At 52.3% G+C, this 22,111-nt stretch overlaps 1 protein-coding gene across 4 annotated transcripts in view; it reads right to left on the bottom strand.

Moving 5' to 3' along the window:
• Positions 1 to 22,111, bottom strand: part of MYRF (myelin regulatory factor) — a 102,702-nt gene that overhangs the window by 40,998 nt on the left and 39,593 nt on the right. For 3 of the 4 annotated variants that reach the window (XM_075928474.1, XM_075928476.1, XM_075928475.1), the window contains exons 3-6: positions 19,977 to 20,312; positions 16,754 to 16,815; positions 1,266 to 1,557; positions 74 to 246 (exon numbers count right to left, since the gene is read on the bottom strand). In XM_075928474.1, the coding sequence (XP_075784589.1) occupies positions 74 to 246; positions 1,266 to 1,557; positions 16,754 to 16,815; positions 19,977 to 20,312 (863 nt within the window). Of the gene's footprint in view, positions 1 to 73; positions 247 to 1,265; positions 1,558 to 16,347; positions 16,619 to 16,753; positions 16,816 to 19,976; positions 20,313 to 22,111 lie in introns of those variants that run through there. The other variant, XM_075928477.1, reaches the window with a different exon arrangement.

Genomic DNA, 22,111 nt, shown 5'->3' with positions numbered 1-22,111 from the left:
GAGCCCCACTGCAGGTTCCAGGGAGCTGCCTGGATGTGGGAATGTAGGGGGAGCAGGGACGAAGACCACATACCTGGTGAGAGTGCCCCCTGCTGGTGCCAGGGAGGCGTTTGGACTCGGTCAGGGTTGAGTGGCACAGAGCCCATACCCGGCTCCTGCTTTATCATCCCGTTGAGCATCTGTGCATTGAGAGTGTTGGGGGGCGACTCTGAGTGTTTCCTCTTCTTGGCTGGGTGCACTGGGAGGCTGCAGGGACCAAACCAGGAGCAATGAGGCAGCAGGCAGGAAAGCGAGGCAGCTGCTCCATCTCCTCCCCCAAGGGAAAGGCGAGCGAGGGAGCGAGCGAGGGGCGGAAGGGCCCAAGTCGCAGGAAGAGGAAGGGCTCAAGCGAGGACAAAAGTGAGGTTCAAACGTTTAAAAATTAAAGGCTGTGAGCTCCTGCCAGTGTCTCTGTCTCCCCCACAGCGCCATGCCCCACTGGATCCCTCTCCTGCTGTGCGCCACCCGACCCCCGACCGCCACGCCCCACCGCTGCCCCGTTCCCCACTGTGCCCCCTTACCGCTGTGCGCCACCCGACCCCCACGCCCCACCGCTGCCCCGTTCCCCACTGTGCCCCCTTACCGCTGTGCGCCGCCCGACCCCCGACCGCCACGCCCCACCGCTGCCCCGTTCCCCACTGTGCCCCCTTACCGCTGTGCGCCGCCCGACCCCCGACCGCCACGCCCCACCGCTCCCCCGTTCCTCACTGTGTCCCCTTACCGCTGTGCGCCGCCCGACCCCCGACCGCCACGCCCCACCGCTCCCCCGTTCCCCACTGTGTCCCCTTACCGCTGTGCGCCACCCGACCCCCGACCGCCACGCCCCACCGCTCCCTCCTTCCCCACGCCTACACCTCCTCCATTCCCCATCCAGCGCCCTTCCTACACGTTCTGCATCTACCCCCTCCATTCCCCGCCTCACCCTCAATATAAGGCACCCACCATCCTCCCCTGTCTCCCCACCGTGCCATGGCATCAGAAGGCCAGAGGCTCATGTTCCCTGCCCAGGTACAACGCCCCTCCACACCCTGCTCTCACTCCTCACGTAGGGCGTTCACCAGCTTAGCACACTCCCCCAGGCTCAGCACAACCGACTAACGCACCCGCGTCCCCCGCATGACTCCCCTCTGCAGGCTCTTCACTTGGCAACAGCCCCACAGCAGGGAGACGCCCCAGGACCCCAACACCCCCCCTCCAGCCTCGCTGTCCCTCCCCCGTGCGCTTACTCTGCTCCATGCTGCTGCAGGAGCTGGTGAAGCATCTGCGACTGCTGGGCATGGTGGAGATCGCCCGGGGACATGCCCTGCCCCATAGCATACGGCGGCATGAGCGGCTCAGCCTTCATGTACATGTCCCGCTGCATGCTGGGATAGTGGGGGTTGTGCTGCGGCTGGTGGGGATGCGGCGGAGGCGGTGGGGGGCCCTGCAGGTGGGGAGGTGGAGGAGGGTGTTCCAGCCGAGAAGGTGGGGTCATGTGGCACATGTTCTCGGGGGTCATGGTCCGCAGGAGGTGAGGATCTTCAAAGAAAAACAGAACAGGTTGGTTAGACCCATGCGCAAGGCTAAATACCGCCTGTCCTGAGTCCATCCCATATGAAGGGAGATTAAAAAGATGTGGACTTTTCAGCTTAGAAAAGAGGAGACTAAGGGAGGATATGATAGAGGTCTATAAAATCATGACTGGTGAGGAAAAAGTGAATAAGGAAAAGTTATTTACTTGTTCCCACCATAGAAGAACTAGAGGTCATTAAATGAAATTAATAGGCAGCAGGTTTAAAACAAACAAAAGGAATTTTTTCTTCCCTCAGTGCACAGTCAACCTGTGGAACTCCTTGCCAGAGGAGGTGGTGAAGACAAGTACTTTAACAGGGTTCAAAAAAAGAATTAGATACATTCATGGAGGTTAGGTCCATCAATGGCTATTAGCCAGGATGGGTAGGAATGGTGTCCCTAGCCTGTGTGTGTCTGGAAATGGGTGACAGAGGAGGGATCACATGAGGATTACCTGTCGTGTTCCCTCCCTCTGGGGTACCTGGCATTGGCCACTGTCTGCAGACAGGATACTGGGCTAGATGGACCTTTAGTTTGACCCAGTATGGCTGCTCTTATGCCTCTCCAGCCCCAGGGGAGCCCGAATACCCCTGCCAGATTCTCCTCTAGCACCCTCCTTTATCCTCCTAGTCCCCTCACTCAGTCCCCCCAAATAGTGTCCCCTTTGGGGGAACCTGAAATATAGTAACCTTCGCTTCATTCCAGCTCATCTTCTGTTGCTCACCCTGCCCCCGCCTGTCCCCGTACCAGCTCCTGGGCCCCTCATCCACCTCCCCTAACTGAGCCTGCTCCGGTGTGGGTCACTGTGCAGGCAGTTCTGGGCCCAGACTTCTTGCCCATCTCCTGCTGCTTGGGAGGCCCAGTCGGCCGACGGGGCTAGCTGGGGATTCCCAGTTTGTGAGGAGAGTTCCAGCTACTTTCCCTTGACAAATGCAGCGGCATCGTGAGGCTTTGGGCCCTGCGATTGACACAGGAGGAGCTGAGGGAGCTGGCTGAAGGAGAATGCCCCACACCCACAGTTAGCACGGCTCCCGAAGCAGCCGAAGGCCTCGCACATCCAGCCTCGGCAGCGCACAACAGGAGGCCGACACCCCATTGTGGTGCAAACTGCGCCATCAGGATGCTCCGAGTTCACGCTCCTCAGCACACCCTGGTCCGGCGGGGCAATGGAGTTAGTATTTAGCTGTACTGCTGTAGCATCAGGACTTGGGGCCGCAGTCTGCCCCCACAGCACACTGCAGACCCCACTTCAGTTGTGAGAAGGACCCACCTTTCCCTGGTGACTTTGTGCCTCTCACTTGGCTCGGAACTGCAAGCCCCAGGGCAAACAATGCCGAGAGCGCGAGAGTGGTTAACACGGAGGATCGTCTATTATAACACAAGCACCTCAGCCAGGGTGCTCCAGAGATGCTGTCCTGCCAGGGGAGCTGGTAAGCAAGCAAAGGATCTTGAAAGGGACTGCAGCTTTATAGAAAGGCAGCTCCTTCAGAGATCACTGCCGTCGCTGGAGAGGGAGGCGCACTAGAACCCGATGGCTGAGTGGCTAGGGTTGCCAGGTGTCCGGCATTCACCCAGACCGTCCAGCATTCACCCAGACCGTCCAGCATTCACCCAGACCATCCGGTATTTTCACCTCCTGTCCGGTAAAAAAATTCAGAGAATACCGAACACCTAAAATGTCTGGTAGTTTCTGATTTTTTCCCTGGCCAAGAGGCAAAAATGCCGGGCACCTGGCAACCCTATAAACACTCAACGCCCAGCCTCCTCCCCGCCCAGCTCCCTGACCCCAGCCCCCATGCTTACCTGGTTCTGCAAGGCTGCCAGCACGAAATGGCTGCAGACCAAGCAGAAGCAATGCTTCCCCTGGGTCTTAGTGCTCAACCTCTCCATTGTCCCTATCTCTGCACTCACTCTTAAAGGAGACATGCTTTTTTTTTTTGTGTGCTCAACAACTTTGGTGTTCCCCCTCTTCCCCCCCCCCCACAGAATTTTTTCCCAGTGGGGTTTTTTTGGGGGGGGGGTAGAGGGTTTGGTATTTTTGTTTCAACCATCTGGCAACCCTAAGAGCGGGAGAAGAGGGAGGCTGGAAGGCCCAGGGACCCCAGATACTTGGAAAGGTCTGTCAGAGACCCAAAGGGTTCTCGGAGCAGCGAGGACACTGGGAGGGAGGGATTTGCAGGCTGGCTTTGTTATGTCTCTAGAGACCCGTATGTATCTCGTGCTGCCTATGAGAAAAGCAGGTGGGCGCTTGGACACTCCTTTGCAGTGTCTATGTGGTATCTGCTTACGCCATCATGAGGCCCTCGAAGAGGGCAGCAGAGCATCAGAAGGTCCAGTGCATTGGGGGAACATGGGGAGCATACAGCAGCTACTGGGGAGGCTTGGATGAGCCAGCATTAATTCTAGGGGCTCTACAATTGGACTGTGTGGTCCCCGCTGCCAAAGGGGTGTCGGACAGGGACTCTGCCCCTGCAGCATGTGCCTACAAGTCCAAAACTGGGAGTCAGGGTGTCTAAAGTCTGCCCAGAACCAGCAAGCTAATTGCAGCCTGGTGGGCATCCAGCCGGGAGAGTTGTAACAGCCCCATTGTGCTAGGCACTGTGCACGTCTAGAGCCTCTCCCCAAAGAGCTAACAACAAGAGATGAACAGCAGAAGGCCACACCAGTCACAGTGAGACACCTGCAAACAACCGGATAAGTGTGGTCCCAGCATACCTCAGCAATGGGCAACTGAGGCTAGTGAGTGGGACATGCAAGGGGCCTTCCGTCATCTCAGCAGGTTGCAAGGTGGCTGGAACCAGGATGGTCTCCCAGGACAGGGCAGTTTTGCTCACTTTGCCTGCGTATCTAGAATTTGCCAACTGAACCACACACGGCTCTCGGTGAATGTGTCCATCGGGCTGCACCTCTCTTCACGTGCCCCTGGCTACGTGAATGTCACTTTAGTAACACCGGCTGGAAGAAAACTACACAGATGGAAACCAGCGGAATCTGGCAACCCCGCGTTCGGGCAGCAGTAAATAAAATGTCTTGGGGGCGGCACACAGAGGCAGGGAAATGCTGATGTCTCCATGCTACAGCTGGGGAACTGAGGCGCAGAGAGGCTATAATATAAGGGGCTGCCCCACAGGATGTCGGGTCAGAGCAGGGAACCGAACCGGAATCTCTCCAGTCCTAGGCTAGTCACTTGAATCACTGGACAATCCTCTCTCAGGTCCTGTATCAGCAAAGCCAGCAACAACCTGCACCCTCACTCCCAGATCACGCTGCTCATTGCCCCTTCGGCCTGCAGCCATGAGCTACCGGCCTGCCCCAGTGCTCCCCCGCCCCGCCCGGACAGAGCCTACTCCCTCCAGTCAGTGCCCCCACCACAGGCACCTCGGCCAGCCACAACGCATTCCAGGACTGTGTTTCACCTGCACTTTGTGGCTGTACTCTCCTTCCTACTCAAGTCAATGGGAGCTTTCCCCTGGCTTGCTATGGGGTGCCCCTCTCTGGGCTTCTGTGGAGGGGAGCTGCAGGTGGGGGCTGACTGGAGAAAGGTAACAAAAGAACGACCTGGCCCAGTCTGACTGCCGCCTGTTGGAAATCTCACCGTTGCAAAACCGGAGCAGTATTTTTGTGTTTGCATTCAAGTCACTAACAAACTTTTTTTTTTTTTTTAATTTTTAAACACAGAGAGGACTTTGATCCTTGCATTTCAATAAGCCACACGGGAAATTCAAATACTCGCTCCAACGCCCCACGTCTACGTGTGGGATCAGATATTGAAATCAAGCCGCTATCTGGGTTTATTTGACTGAGTTGCCATCAAAGTACTTGTTTAACATGTGGCGTCCGGTGAGTGTATGCAAACTAACTGTCCCCACCACAGGGCCTGATCCAGCAACACATGCCATGCCAGCAGAGGAACCCTGTGCCCACATGGAATCCTGGAACAATCCAGGCCTTACACCTTACTGCAAACACTCACTATGCAGCTGGCTACATACCAATGCCAGCAGTTTCACTGAAGTCAATGGGACTATGCACAGAGGTGGTAGTACTTGTTCCTCTCCCTATCAGAAAGAAGGGCCTAGCTTGGCTTCAAACTGCCAGCTAGACAGAACCTAAGCCAAATGTCTCCCAGTGCAATACCTTGAGGAAAAAGGCCCAAGGAAAGGTGGAAGTTTCTAACATGAAGCCACTTTGAAGGTCTCTGAGGCTACATCTACACTGCCGGCTTTGCCAGCAGAGCTTATGCAAATGAAACACAGATTAGTATATCACCAGGCTTTATTTGCATCATTTATGCAAGCTATTTTTGCTCAAAAACAAGTAGTGTGGATGTTTTCTTTTTGCACAAAACCCCCTTTTTCCACAAGATCCTTATGCTCCAAAAAAGGAGGTATACCGATCTTGCACAAAAAGAAAACGTCCACAGTACTTGTTTTTGCACAAAAACCCCTTGTGCAAAAATGGCTCGCATAAATTATGCAAATGAAGCACGGTAATATGATAATCCATGCTTCATTTGCATAGGCTCTCATGACAAACGCAGCAGTGTAGACGTAGCCTGAGAGCAAAGCAGAAGTACTGGAAACAGCTGTGAGCTGGTGAAATCCATTCTTTTCTCACACATCAAGTTCCGGAGACACCAGCTCCACCCTGCAAAGCAAAAATCACATGGGAACGGAGGAAAGACCCTTTTAGTCCCAAAGCGTCATTTTTTTATGCCAGAAAATAGTGAATGCCTGGAATGCCTAGGAACTAAAATCCATCTACATTGGATTTGTACCCCAGATACAATGTTGGGGTCAGGGTTTTGGTTGGCGCTCATCTCTATAATGACTCTGGTTATCACATCTCTGATATGATTCTAGGCAACAATAAGACTTGCCTATTAAGGAGCAGCACGACACACGTCAGCTTGGGGTTAAGGCAGCATTGCCAACTCTGCGACACTGCAAGTCAAGTGATATTTGATGTTCTTCTTAAACAGTGTCCCGTGAACACGTGAGAGTCGCAGCTTTCATTGTAAACAAAAGGTAAGTTTCTGGGTCTAGCGGTTGTAGAGAAATGTTTGAAAACACGAATACCGCAGGCTCAAACTCCAGAAGGGTACATATAAAGATCACAATATTTCATATTTTAAAAGCCTCGTGATAGTTAAGGCAATCTCAAGATTTTGGTGAGGGAAGGAGGAAATCGTGCAAGCTGTTTGAAAACTTGGGGCTGGCACCATAGAAACCAGCTTCCCATTGCTGCCAACGTCTCCCCTTCTGCCTCTGCCCCTGTTGCCAAAAAACAACTCATCCACCTGAAGTTTCACATGCCTCAGACCAGCACAGGGCAGTGGATTTTTTGAAACATCTGGGGTAAGTTACATTGGGCAGTACAGTGTCAGGTGTCTGTACAACTGGGGGGGTGCGCACAGATTCTGGCATGCCCCTGTTCTCTGGCACAAGCAGAGGCCACTTCTGGACTTACAGAACTGAACACAAAGTGTTATTACTCACTCTGTCCCTTCCAGAAATTCTGAGTGGCTACAAGGCCCTGGTTCAAGAAACTACCTACCAGCATCGATGCCGGCTACATCCCTAGGCTACATCCCTAGGCTAACGGCACACTGGAGTGCATTAGGAGGAACATTGCCAGCAGATCTAGGGAAGTGATAATGCCTCTCTATTCACACTGGTGAGGCCATGCCTGGAAGATTGCATCTAATTCTGGGCCCTCCATTACAGAAGGGAAGTGGATGCATTGGAGAGAGTCCAGCGGAGGGCAACTAAAATAATTAGGGGGCTGGAGCACACGAACTACGAGGAGAGGCTAAAAGATTTGGGCTTATTTAGTCTACAGGAGAGAAGAGTTGGTGTGGGGCGGGGAGGATTTGGTAGCAGCCTTCAACTACCTGAAGGGGGGTCCAAAGAGGACGGAGAGAGGCTGGTCTCAGTGGTGACAGATGGCAGAATGAGGAGCAATGGTCTCAAGTTGTAGTGGAGGAGGTCTAGGTTGGATTTTAGGAAAAACTATGTCACTAGGAGGGTGGTGAAGCACTGGGATGGGTTACCTAGCGGGGTGGTGGAATCTCCATCCCTGGAGATTTTTAAGTCCTGGCTTGACAAAGCCCTGGCTGGGATGACTGAGTTGGGGCTGGTCCTGCTTTGGGCAGGGGGCTGGACTCAATGGCCTTCTGAGGTCTCTTCCAGTCCCAGGATTCTATTTCAAGCCTACCTTTGTGGGGGCAGGGGGCTTATCGAGAAGGGGGTGGCCAGGAAAATCTGGAAACAATGCTCTTGGTTTCCCTGCTAACCGAGGGAACCCTCACCACACAACCCCCCTGAGCAACAGACATGTGAGGATGCTGGAGCCGCAGTGAGCCGTGGCTGTAGCATCAATTACGTGAATGACAGGCATCACTTTATAATCATACTGGAACATAGTGATGCCTGTGCTTTTCTGTGACAGAGGCTTGAAGGAAGATGACCCTAAGCAGCACAAACTGTACAAAATGGAGACAATGTGCACTAATTGCTGGAAATGACCAAAGAATATGGTTAGGGACTGTCATCATTAGTGGGAGAGAGGGGAAGATGGGAAGAGACATGTCCACCTTTTGTCACAGAAGTTTGCAGGTGAATGTTATTGCTGGTATCTTGAGTTGTTCCCTGGATTCCTAGGTTCATCTGTGGCAGGAAAACTGCAGCTATTTCTTAGACAGGACTTCGCTACAATTCCCAGCGCCTTGCTTATTTCCAGAATGGATTGTTGCTACGGGGCTCCCACAAAAGACCACCTGAGAACAACCCTCACCCTCTCTTTGCAGCACAAAGCAACTCATTGAATTAAATGATAGAAACTGGCCCTTGGATACGCCTCCTGCAGGCAGATTTAAACTCCTTCATTACGAGATGGTGCAAGTGGAAAAACAGAGGAAGAACTAAAAGAATCGACACTGGCATTAACACCAAGTGTTCAAACATGAGAAATGGCCTGTTAATGGCTACAATCATATACACAGGCAAACCTGCATTCCTGCTTCATTCTCGTCCTTCTGCGTCTGAGAAGAAAACCAAACAATACGGTATCCAAGTTGGTGAGGATGCTATGCAAGGCCAGAGGACCACATGTGACCAGGAATGCTTTGCCATGTGCTCCATGAAAATAAACCAATAATGATGCTACAACCGCTCAGGTACAGACACGGAGAGCTCAGCACACTAATTAAACCTCTTTGGGGGAATAAATAACACCTAAAGCACAGAGTGGAAGGTCAGATATTGTCCTACACCTGTCAGAAGCCTCACAGCTGGTTGACTGGGAACAGGTGCTGGAAGGTCTCAGCTCCCCTGTGATTCTTGGCAGAAGGCACAGAATCCCACAGGTCAGGTGTCTGCTGGTGGAAATCCAGGAAGTTCCTCTGACTTCAGTGGTGCTCCACCAACTTACGCCATCTCAGGACCTCTCCCTGGGTTACGTTTTCCACCAACTGTTATCGCTGGCTACAGCTGAGGAAGAGCAGAATTTAGATCAAAATATCTCATGGCCATTTGCACGAGGGACTCTACAGAGAGGCACTAGGCACCCAAAAGTAACTGAATTGGGCTTGAGGGTTCAGGAAAATCTAGCTTGATCCAAAGCCACATTAGGGCAACACTAAGAAGCATTTCAGATATTTAGCTACCGTGACACATCCCAGACACAAAGGTTCATCGGTCAAGCCCGGAACAGAAAAAGAAGGCTTGAAACACAGAGGTATGGGAGGGCAGTGTGGCCTAGCAGATATAGCACTGGATGGAGAATCAGGAGACCTGAATTCTATGCCCAGCTCGGCCCCTGGCCTGTTGGGTAACCTTAGGCAACTCACTTTGGTTCTCTGTGCCTCGATTTCCCCATTTGTAAAATGGGGATGATAATGCTGACCAGCTTTGTACACCACTGCAAGATCTGCTGACAAAAAGGGCCAGGTAAGAGCCAGGCATTCTTGCTTATTATTAAGAGAGGGAACATCACGTGGAGTCCCTTCGTTCCCTGTTTAGTATATTTAAAGCTGAAGAATCAGATCTCTCCCCCACATCTATGTGCACAAAGGAGACTGCACTGCACTTCATTGTGTCAACATAGCAGGAGCACGTAGATGCAGAGTAATGGAAGGAATGGAGAATATTATCCATTTTGAAAAGACCTGCAAATGCCAGTCAACCAGCATGGCACGCGCGGAGCAGGCTTTTAGCAAATTCAGATAGGTTTGGGTCAAGGCTTCATAAAAAGCCGGGTGCTGAGAAAGAAAGGCCCTGGGTAAAAGCGTATCCGGAGCTACAGGCAAGCGGAAGGGGGTGGCAGGTTCACCTGGCTGGCAGACTGGGAGTGGGGGGATGCTATAGTCTCCTGACAGACCTGCAGGCCTTCCATCTGGACAAAAGCCTGCCCGTACGTGTGAAGACCTAAACATGCTTATGAGGCGAATCACACACTCGGTGTTTGGCGCTTCACTTCTCCATAAAACCTCCATGGGGTTTCCTGGGGCTTTCCAGGCGGAGAGTTGGGAATGATTTTGCTTTCATGGAAGACACACAGACACACACCCAGACAACTGGGTTTTCCAGGCTGGAGGGAGTCACCCCAAACCCTGCTTACAGGCCCTGACTTCCCGCCTCATTACGCCACTCTCACGGCTGAGTGTGGCTGAGGCCCTCGAGCGACCAGGCCCTAGACGTCCACGCCTGACAGACGCTTGTCACGCTCTCGGCTCAAACATCGTCTCTCCCCGCAAGCCAACAAAACCCAAATCTATTGACACAGACACAGGGCAAGCCTCGTCCACTTACACAGGCTTCTGCCTAACACAGGAGCAGGGGACATTTGCGGAACCGGGTACATCAGGCTGTGATTTCAGATCTCTCATGGGGAGGATGGGAGAGGACTGTAGCTCTCCCTGCACAAGGGAATGACTGGAACCCGGCACCTGGCACTGGGACATGGAGAAGGGGGGCAGTTTGCCTGTGTGTCAAAGGTGGACAGAGGTTGCCTTCCCCCACGGAGAACAAAGATGATGATCTGGGACACAGGGACATGGCAGGCAGGTACCAGAAGCAGCTGGCCCACCCTTCTGCTATGGGCTGTGGGTAACATAGGCAAGGGAAAGCATTGACTTTCCAAAAATACCCATGCTCCCTGGCTGCCCAGAAGGGCTGGCCCTCCATCTGGCCAGAAAGGGTCTGGCTGCAGGGCTGGGCTCCATGGAAGGTGGGGGGAGGTAGCTGCAGGGGAGGGGCCTTAGGCAGAAGGGGCGGGGCTTGCCTTCCCTGGGCCTTCACCCACGCCCTCTGCACATGGAACCTGCACATGGGCAGCCTAAGGATTCACTTACAGCGAGATTAGGGGACTCTTCCATGACACCAGCAGAAGCAGCAAAGCACTGGCTATCCACAAACCACGTGGAAACAGTGGCAGGTACAAGATGCACGTGAGGCAGAAGGGTACCGCCCTGGTGGGGCTCGCTCAGAGAGGAGAGACAGGAAAGGAGGGCTCTAGCTGTGACATGGAAAGAGTTGCTAGCAGTCCCAGGATCTGCAGTGAACAGTCTGTGCTAGAGATCAGGGTGAGATTTGCAAGCCCATTTGAGACATGCCTGTCCCACCCCCCTCCCCACAAAAAAACCCTCCCCATACTGCCGCTGTGCACCCAGGAGGGGGATGGAGATTGCTCACAAGAGCTAAACAGGCTGCGTTTGACTACAGCTAGTCCTAACTAGTGTTCTCTGTAAGCTGGGTACTTGTGCGGCCGCTCAGGAGAGAGTCCAATGCTGTCCAGTAGGGATGTAAAGGTTAACCTTAGCAAGTGTTGCTTATGGGTAACGGGTTAACCGGCAGCCCACCAGGGCCACCATGCTGCAGGCCAGGGACTGCTCCAAGGTTGTGGTTAAACCTCGCGTTTAACCGGCTAACATGTTAAACAATAATTAATGTCCCTACTGCTCAGCTGATTAGCAGAGCTCCCACAGCTAGGTTTGTGTTTCTACTGGTGGTGCACATTCACACATGCATTGGTGCACATAAACTTTATTCTGCACTTGGATGGAAAAAATCCTCACATGGATGGAAAGATTAGAGGGAACATTGGTTCAAGCCCCTCTCAACCCCTAACATTAGCGGGAATGTGGCCTGAGCCCCAGCTGGCTCCGTGGTGGCAGAATGGAGCCAAGTCCAGACAACTTGCAATGGGGAAAAACCAGGCCTGGGAACAGGTCAGGCCCTTTGAATGGCACTGCCTGACAAGCCCAAAACTTTCTTAGACAGGAATCAGCGGGGCCTGGCAAAACTGAATGAGCTGCCCAGCACCCTTCCATGGAGAAAGAGCCTGAGAAGGGAGCTCGTGTGTCACCACATTGGACCCTTTTCCTTCCGATGGGTTTTCGTAGCAGCGTGAGCATGCCATGGGAGATCAGTGCCTTCCAGCCAGGCTGCACACAAGGGGTCTCTGCAGCAGCAGCATGTGTGGCTACATCAGAGGCTTGGGCCATTCCCCTGCCACCGCCCCAGAGGGGAGGAAGAAGAGAACAATCAGAAGGTCACAAACTTTCCCATGCTTTGGCCACTTCCTAAAACCAAGCTTCAATCGGGGACCAGGCGCCTGGCAGCCCACACCCCAAAACCACAGGAGCGGAAAAGGGACAGTGGGACTGGAATAAGAGACAAGGGGATATGGAACTTACTGCCATAGGATGGGTGGGAAGACTGGTTACACCCCATTCCACAATACAGGTGCACTGTTTATTGCCCCTTTATTGGATGCAGCGTTTTACTGGGGTTGGGTCCGAATCTCCCCTTGTTGCCGTCCTGACACCCAGCCCCGCCTGGCTCCAATCTTGCCAGGTTGCTCTGGTGCCCATCCTTACTGAGCTGACACTGGTGAAATACCTGACAAAGAACAACATGACCCAGCTGAGCATGGTGCAGAGAGGAGCTTGGTGGTTTTCAGCCCAGCTGACAAAGCCTCTGGAAATCCCACAAGAGCCCTGGGCTGGATCAGCACTTGGAGACAGTCGGATGTTTCCTGCGTGTGTGAGAAGCTCTCTGGAAGGACTCAGAGGAGCACAGCTTCACAGCTGGGGCGGGGGGAGGGGGGAGAAGGAGGGAGCAATCGTACCACTGACAAAGCACTATAGGAGGAATATGGAGCCAGTTACGGTGTATGTGCTATTCCAGCCATACCCCAGGAGAGAAGAACCTCTAGGCTCCATTGTGGTTGCTGCTAGTCCTGGAACCAAAAAGCATTTTTGACTTAGGCCAAGTCTACGCTATAAAAGAAAGTCAACCTAAGATGAGCAGCTCCCGCTATGAGAATAATGCAGCTGGAGTCGATGCACCTCATGTCAAATTTCTGAGGCATCCCTAATGCTGAAGGTCAATAGGAAAAACTCTCCCATTAACTTCCCTCATTCCTTGCAACCTCGTAGAATATTGGGGTCGATGAGGCCACCATCAGCGGTTGATTTAGCAGGCCCTTACTAGACCCGCTAAATCAAACCCCACAAGATCGATCTCCAGAGCATTGATCTCAGTGTTAGTGTAGACTTGGCCTAAATCCTAAGTGGAGCACAAGATCTGGTGCAAAAGATGAATATAGCAGTACTTTTTGGTAACAGTACCATAGTTATTTAAATTTAACATCCTTATGGGGGGAGAACACAGTAATATTTAACTTTAAAAGAGGGAACTGCACAAGACTGATTAAGCTAGTTAGATGGACATTAAAAAGAGCGGTCATAAGGGTCGAATGCCTGCTAGCAGCATGTAGACTACTTAAACATGCCATGATAGAGGCTCAGATTAGAAGTTTATTCCCAAATAAAGCAAAAAAAAAAAAAGGATAGTAGCAGGACCAAAAGAATCCTGCCATGGCTAAACAGAAGAGTAATGGAGACAATTAGAGGCAAAAAGGGATCTTAAAATTTGTAAGTCAAATCCTAATGAGAAAAATAGGAAGGAGCACAAATACTGGCAAGTAAAATGTAGAAGTATAATACAGCAGGCCAAGAAAGGACTTGAGAAGCAATTTGCTCAAGATGCAAAAATGAACAGTAACATTTTTTTTATGTACACTAGTTGCACAAAGCACAACAAAGGTGTTAAAAAGCATTCCAGGAAGATATTGCAGAAAATTCTTTGCATCGGGCTTCACTAGAGAGGATGTTGGGGGCTATCCACATCACAGCTATTCTTTTTGGGAAACAAATCTGAAGTACTGTCCCAAATTGATGTTTCAGTAGAAGAGATTTTTGAACAGATTGATAAATTCAATAGTAATAAGTCAAAAGCTTCAGAGGGGTAGCCAAGTTAGTCTGTAAAAGGAAAAACTTAAAAAACAACAAATAGTCTAGTAGCACCTTAAAGACTAACACAATCATGTAGATGGTGTCATTAATAAGAAGTCACCAAGGCCAGATGGTATTCACCCTGGAATTCTGAAGGGTCTCAAATACGAAATCGCAGCTCTGCAGTATGTAACCTAGAATTACACTGAAATCAGCCTCTATACTAGATGCCTCAAAGTTAGCTAATGTCATGTCCATTTTTACAAAAGGCTCCAGAGGGGATCTAGGCAATTACAGACTGGTGATCCTTCCTTCAGTACTGGGTAAATTTGGTCAAAATGACAGTAAAGAGACAGAATTATCAAACACACAAGTGAATACAACATGTTGGGGGAAAAGTCTAAACAAATGTTGTAAAGGGAACCTATCTATGAGAATTCTTTGAAGGCGTCAGCAAACACGTGGACAAGGGTGATCCAGTGGCTATAATGAACCCAGATTTTTTGTAAACTTTTGACAAGCTTCCTCCCAAAGGGTCTTAAGCAAATTAAGCAGCTAGGAGAAAAGAGGGAAGATCCTCTCATGGACCAGAATTGGTTGAAAGATTGGAAACAAAGGATAGGAACAGTCAGATTTCACAATGAAGCCAGGAGACTATCTAGTAAGGTCTCCCAAGGATCTGTAGGAGAACTGTGCTGTTCAACATATTCATTAATGACCGGAAACGGGTGTGAACGGTGAAGTGGCAAAGTACGTGGACCACACAAAATTAAATCCAAAGCTGCCTCAAAAGGATCTCACACAACTAGGTGACTGAGCAATAAAACGGCAGATGAAATTCAATGCTGATGAGTGCAAAGTAATGCACACTGGAAAAACATAATCCAACTATACATATAAAAAGGTGAGTTCTAAATTAGTTGTTACCACCCCAGAAAAAGATCTTGGCGTCACTGTGAACATTTCTCTCAACATTTCTGCTGTTTGCACAACAGTAGTCAGCAAACCCTCACAATACGCTAGGAACTATTAGGAAAGGGATAGAAAATAAAAAAAAGACAATATCATAAAGCCACAATATAAATCCACGGTGTAGCTACACTTTAAATACTGTGTCCAGTTCTAGTTCAGAAAAGGTTCAAAAAAGATCCACAAAGATGGTCAAGGATATGGAATAGCTTTCACATGAAGAGAAACTAAGAGGAACGAGGGCAGTCCAGCTTAGGAAAGAGATGACTGAAGGGGGACACAAGCGAGGTCTGTAAACCCATGAATGGTATGGAAAAAAAATGAACACTACTCTTTTGTACCACAAAACAAAAACTGGGGGTCACCCAATGAAATTAACAGGCAGCAGGTCTGACATCAACAAGAGGAAGTACTTTTCCCACATGACCCGCAACTGACCAGCAGAACTGTGGCCCAGGGACGTTGTGAGGACTGTAACGGGCTCCAAAAAGCACTAGAAACATTCACAGTGGATAAGACCACCCGAGACTATTAGCCAAAATGGTGAGGGAGACAACTTCACACTCAAAGCAATCCTAAACTTCTAACAGAAGCTAGGAGCGAAAGACCAGGCTGAACCACTGCCCTGTAATGTACATTCCCCATGAAGCTCTAGTATGGGCCACTGTCTAAAACAAGATGGGCCATAGCCTGATCCCAGGTGGCAGCCCTTCTGTTCTTATCCTCTGCGTCTCAAGGGAACAGTGCTCTCTAGTTTTCAAACGCTTCACCCCACAGCAGAGGACGAGGTCAAGTCAGTTACTAAGACACGCCCCAAATCCAGGCTCAGGAGTCTTGCTGAAGGCCCAGTCCATGCCAAATCCAGGGTAAAACAAGTGAGATTTCCCCCCCCTAAGGAAAAAGAAAAAAGAGCCGATCGAGAGGAGCTCTCAGTAGCTGCCTCTTCTGCTCGCATGAGGCGAAGGTGCTGCTGCTCCAGCAAGGAGAGAAATCTGCCGTCCCTGCAGCAAGTAGCCCGGCCTCTTTGTTATATTTAAGGAAGGGCCAGGAGGAATTCCAGGGATTTTTTTAGTAAGATAAACAGAACTCTTGACCTCTTCCATAGAGAAAAGAGAAGGAGCCGTTCCCAGCCTGGACTAGGCTGCAGCCTGGGAAAAATGGGTGCCACTGAGGGGGAGGTGGGGAAGCTGGCATGACCCCTCCCTCTCCAACCATCTTCCACCCAGACACTCCGAGTGCTGCCATCAAGACACGGAGAACGTCACCATTGAGGACCCAACGATATCCACCCACTTCCCCTTCCCCCCCACACTCACATACCAAGCCAAATGGGGCAGAATGGCGCTGACGCCGCCGTCTAGGGGGAAACAATAATCTTTGGGAGGGGCCCCAAGTTTCCCTCACACGGATGCAGAAGGGAGGCAGAGAGGTGCCCCCGTCGGACTGGCAGAACGCCACAGAGGGCAGGAGAAGGATCAGCAAGCACTTACCGCAAAACGGAGAGTTCATTAGTGTCTCCGCAAGTTGGGTTTCATTTCCAGGAGGTGCGCTTGCGCCCTGGCTCTTGGTTTCACACCCCTGCCGTGGATGCTAGCACACGGGGGCTGGCAGACTCCATTTCACACCCTGCCTGGGTCCGAGTCTCTCTCTTCCTCGCTGCATGTGCGCGGATCCGCACCTCCACCCCCTCTCCTGTTCTCTTGCACTCCCTCCCTTTCAAAGACCAGCCGGAGAACAATAGGTGAAAGTCTAGGGATATTTACTAACTGATAATCTCTCCACGTATTGCAGCCGTCTGTTTTCCCCGTCTGATAAAGATTTCAGAGCCAACCACTTTCATAAAACAAAGAGGGGGGAGGCTGGGAAGTTTGGGCTTTTTTTTTTTTAAGCACTTACCATTCACCTGCTGGGGGGAGTAAGCTTCTGATCCAGAGTCCGGGGGAGAGTCGGGTAAAGTGCTGGAGAGCAATGGAGAAAGAGAAGAGAAGGTCACGCCAGAGCAGCTTCCAGCAAAACGGAGCCGTTCACTTTGCTCCCTGGGACTTCCAGACGCCAGGGTAAAGCCCATTCAAACACCACCATGGCTAACCCCGCGGCCCACAGTGACTCCTGCTGGCAGAGGCTGACACCCATACCCATACCCTCTCTCCTGCCCCATCTTTACAGCCCTCCCTACTATTAATAGAGGTTGGGACTGAAATAGCCATGAGTTGCCGCACAGACAGTTCTGCACTGGTTCCCTACAGCCGCAGCTCCCAGCCAAATCCTCCACCCACCATTACCTACATAGCCACAGCCTGGGACAGGAGTAGCCCATCCAGCCTCCCTTGACGGGACAGGCATTTCATTCCACAGCCAGTCCCCTCACCTGCTAATCAGAGCTTCTCTTTCCAGCCCGGGTCCAGTTAAAGGAAGTGTCCAGGCCCCAGAAAAGGCTCATTGATTTCACCCCTGAATAAACAGGAGAGCCAGTTCCTCTGGATTGACACCGGCAGCATGGAGGGCAGGATCTGGCCCTAACTCGGCGAAAGGGAACCCAATAGGAACAAGAAACTCCATTGGCCTGAAGCAGCCCACCATGTGCAGGAATAAAAGGGTCAACAAGAAACTTCCTGTGGGCAGAGGGGGCAGTTGGGGAGTGATCTGGGGAGTCTCTGTCTAATTATTTTGCCGTACCCCATGAGGCTAAACACAGGCCCCATGCACTGGGTCACTTCACTCCTTTAAACACCACACACAGACAAATCCACCTGGAGCTTTTCAGCATTCCCAGACCTTCATGAAAAGCTAAACCTCTCCTCCCCAGCCACCTTCGGAGACAGCCTGGGAAAACAGACCAGCCGAGGAGCGCGCCCTTGAGGTCAAAAGACTTGGTCTCCGTCAGAAGTTCCAGAGAACGTCCTGGATAAACAAATCTAGCACCAGAGACCCAGCTGATCTTACAGGCCTGGGTGCCGAAATGCAGGCTTGGGGGCAGATGTAAGCGGGCTCAGAGTGCGTTGACGCAACAGGGATTGACACCAGCATAACCCTGTAGCATAGCGAGGGAAGGGATTTTTCCGTCACTGTAGGAACATCGTCTCCAGGAACAACAGTCAGAACCTCGGCAGGAGCGTTCTTCCCTCCACCTTGCTGCATCTAGGCCGAGGGTTCAGTCGGCATAGCGACAGTGCTCCCAGGTCTGGATTTTCCGCACTCGTGACGAATGCGGCTGCCCAGACTTAAATGTTAAGTGCAGACCGAGCCGAACACACCTTTGGGGCAGGGTGCAAGGGAAAGACTATTGCAGGGAGGTAATGGATTCAGGAGGTCGGGCCAAAATGCGGTCGCGGCCCACCCCTGAGACCGGCTCTGTTGGCGGCCCCGGGCGACCATCCAACTCGCTCGCCCTTTGGTCGCCAAGGCACCTCAGGACCCAATTCAGCGACTTGGGCCTTTTGTCACCGCAATCCCCTCAAAGCAAAGGGACCAGCTAGGGAAGGGAGCTGTTCACCTCTACGACACTGGCTCCACTGGGGGACTGGGTGACTCAAAGGGGTACAAGTCAAAGCCACCGTTGGCTCCATCAGCCTCGTTGACCCTCTGCACAGAGGGCAAAGACAGAAGGGGTCCACGCTGGACTGAAGCCGTCTGCAAGGTAAGCCCCAAACATGACTGAGGGCCTTTGTCAGGCTCATGTGTACGCAGCAAGGGAAGCCTCAGTGCCAATCCCCACACTGGGACCCGAAGGGGAATAAACGCCATCCATGATTTTCTTTACCCCCACCTTCGTCAAGAGGATCTTTCCAAGTTCCTCCAGCAGGCCAAAGCCAAGCCACTGGCCACAGAGGAATTACACCAGGTTTTAATTTGGCCCTGAGCCTTCTCAACTCCATGTTGGTGTCACTAGACAGCATGAGGTGGAGGAGAACACGAGAGCGTCACAGGTGTGCACAAACCTGAGACACCGGCTAGGCCTTGGCCTGCGCACTTGAGATGGCTGCAAAAGGAATCCAGCCAGGCCACCTGGGCCAGTGGTGGTAGGTGGGGGAGCTCTCCAGGATGGGTCAGGTACCTGTGCAGCAAGTGGTTGATACCAGGCTGCCAGGTGGCCGTACTGAGGGAGGGAGCATGGCTCTGTCGATTTCCATCGACATCTGACATCTCCCTCTGCAAGTGGTGAAGAAAGGGTCTCTCCCTTGAAGCAGCGGTGGCTCCTCCCAATGGGACAGTGATTACAGCTGCCAGGAATTAAATCCCGCCTCTGGGATTTAACACATTCTCCCACGGCGAGAGCTGCCTCTACCCACCCCTCACTCTCTGGGCAATCCCAACCACCAAGACAGCCTCAGCCCCATTCCCACCCAGGACCTGCACTGCAGCCGTTGGGTTGGGCCCACTGGCGGGACTTGGGAAGATCCCCATGAACAAGGCGGGCTATAGAAAATCATGGGTTCATTCCCATCCAGCCCACTGAATAGCAGCTGGAGGGTGATGCCTTTGAATCCCTAATAACCTCAGCTTCAGTCACACCGGAGAACTGCAAGTGTCTCCCAGTCCGTTTGAATCAGCCAGCCCTCAAGCCGGACCAGGAATTGCAGCATCTTCCTGGGTGCACATGGTCCAGCCTCAGAGATGCAGAAATTCCAGTTCTCCTCCTCCATGCAGGAGGCGAGCCTAGAATCCAGTACAAGTGCAGATCCAGTTCAGGGTCTACGCCCTTCCTACACAGAGGGTGAGCTACCAAATACCAGCCCCAAGTAGTTAGGACACCAGACTCCATGTCTCTCTTTCCAAGTCAGCTGCCACCTTTCACCCAGGAGAGCCCAACAGCCCCTGGAATGAAGATTTTCTCAGGCCGAAATGGATTTCAAATGTGTCTCTGTTCCTGCCTGAGATGCTAAAAGATTCTCCCATCATGCACTGCTCCTGCTCTGCATGCCATGAACCTCTTTGGTCTTTGTTTTAATGCCATTTGCGCTCCTACAGCTATTTCACCTTGCCCCATGCAGATCATGAAGGCCACAGCCAACGCTCTCAAACACCAGCACCCCTCGAATCAATGTTTAGCCACCTTAACGCTTGTGGGACAAACACAGCAGCCTTCTCCACCCCTCCTCCCTGCCTCAGCTGCACCTACCCAGGTGCATAGGAGGCCTTGGGCTCCGATTTGATTGGAGGGACCACGTTACTCAGGCAGTGGCCGCCGAGGTACCCCTTGGGCACCACCATGCCATTGTTGTTATTGCAGTTGAGGTGAGCGCTGTAGCTGGGTCCACAAGGGTTGGCCAAGAGAGGACCATGACGGCCGGGGCCTTGGCTGCCTGGGGCACAGAGATGGAGGGCACCACCGGAAGCGGGGTTGGTCACATGAGCGGCGTTGGAGATGGAGCTGGCAACGGGGGCGCCGACGGCGGCAGAGCCGGAAGGCTGGGTGTGCGCGTAGCTGGATGAGGGAGGGATGTCGGGGAAGCAGCTGTGGGAGAGAAGTCGAGAACCTCAGAAGGGTAACTGCGCCTTTCGGCTGCCCCGCAGCCCGCCTGCCCCCAGTCGCACACCCGCCCCCGGGAAGGAGGCACCTCAGCCCGACGACACCAGCAAAACTGCACCCTTGGGCTCAGGCAAGGAGCAGGAAGACTAGGATCCAGCTCCTGCTAGCAGGGGGAAGGAGGGAGGCAGAAGGTAACCACTCAGGACAAGGGAATCTAACCTTGGACCTTCAAAGGCCCAGGACCTCCGCTCCAGGACTCCTGGGGAAAGTGGCAGCTATAGCAACGCACCTCCCCTCAAACCCCAGGCTGTGGCATTTATTCAGGCCCCACAACACCACCTGGGTCTTCCCCAGAGGGTTCCCAAGCCAAGCCGGGCCAAACGCAACTCTGTTTCCTTCACCAGATGTGCCGAGAGCACCCCGCTGCAGGCTGCACTCGGCTCAGTGTCACACACACCAGCTGGGAACCTCTCAGCGTGCCGGTGCTCCACGGCCAGCACCAACGGGGTCTATCGCCTCCCTGCTGGGGGGGGTGCCCTCCCGCCGCACTGCGTAGTCAGTGTCCCCCAGCTTGGGCAGGGAGCGCATCCTGCAGCTATTAGGGAAACACGTCACTTTCCAACACCCTCCTTGCAGGGGAACTCACTGCATTTTGTTCCCAGAATGATGCCCCAGTAGCTGTTCTGTCAGCACAGGGAGCATTCGTTTGAGCTCCCTTGTGCCAGCCGTTTCCAGTCCTATCCAAAGGCAGCAGAGGATGCTCCAAGGAGTTAAAGCAGCAGTGGGCAATAACTGGCCATGAACTGGATATAATTTACCAGGATTAAGGGGGGAGAAGGGGAATATGATAGAAGTCTATAAAATCATGATGGGTGTGGAAAAAGTGAATAAGGAAAAGTTATTTACTTGTTCCCACAATATAAGAACTAGGGGTCACCAAATGAAATTAATAGGCAGCAGGTTTAAAACAAACAAAAGGAGGTTTTTCTTCACTCAGCTCACAGTCAACCTGTGGAACTCCTTGCCAGAGGATGTGGTGAAGACTAGGACTTTAACAGGGTTCAAAAAAGAGCTAGATAGATTCATGGAGGTTAGGTCCATCAATGGCTATTCCCCAGGATGGGTAGGAATGGTGTCCCTAGCTTCTCTCTGGAAATGGGTAACAGGAGAGGGATCACATGAGGATTACCTGTTCCATTCCCTCCCTGTGGAGCATCTGGTATTGGCCACTGTTTGCAGACAGGTTACTGGGCTAGATGGCCCTTTGGTCTGACCCAGTATGGCCATTCTTATGAACCCCTGGTGGGCCACTGTCACTATATTTACCTGGACCTCCATTGGATGGGCAATTGCAGCTCCCATTGGCCACGGATCGCCATTCCTGGCCAATGGGAGCTGCGGGAAGTGGTATTCCAGTCCAGACCTCTTCCTGCAGCTCCCATTGGCTGAGAATAGTTATCCGCGGCAACAGGGGCTACAAGCGCCCATACCTGCAGAGGCGTAGGTAAATACAGCGGTGGTAGCCTGCCGGGGCTAAGCCTGGTGAACTGTTGCTGTCATATTGCCTGTCCCGGAGTTAAATGATTCTTCCCTGATCCTCGTCAGGAGGAAGGAAAGTAGAAAGGGGGAAGCAGGAACAAAAAGAAGGGAGCTTGGGGAACAGAAGGAGGGGCCAAAACTGACGACGGTAGCACAAAGGAACTGGTAGGGGCTCTGAGAAAGACAGCGAGAAGAGGCAGGGAAGCTATTTCCGAACAAGCCATTGCACCCCTGGAAAGGAGAAT

This window comes from Pelodiscus sinensis, chromosome 4, assembly GCF_049634645.1.
Source record: "Pelodiscus sinensis isolate JC-2024 chromosome 4, ASM4963464v1, whole genome shotgun sequence".
NCBI classification, from domain to species: Eukaryota; Metazoa; Chordata; order Testudines; family Trionychidae; genus Pelodiscus; species Pelodiscus sinensis.
This window is presented reverse-complemented; position numbering and strand designations above follow the sequence as displayed.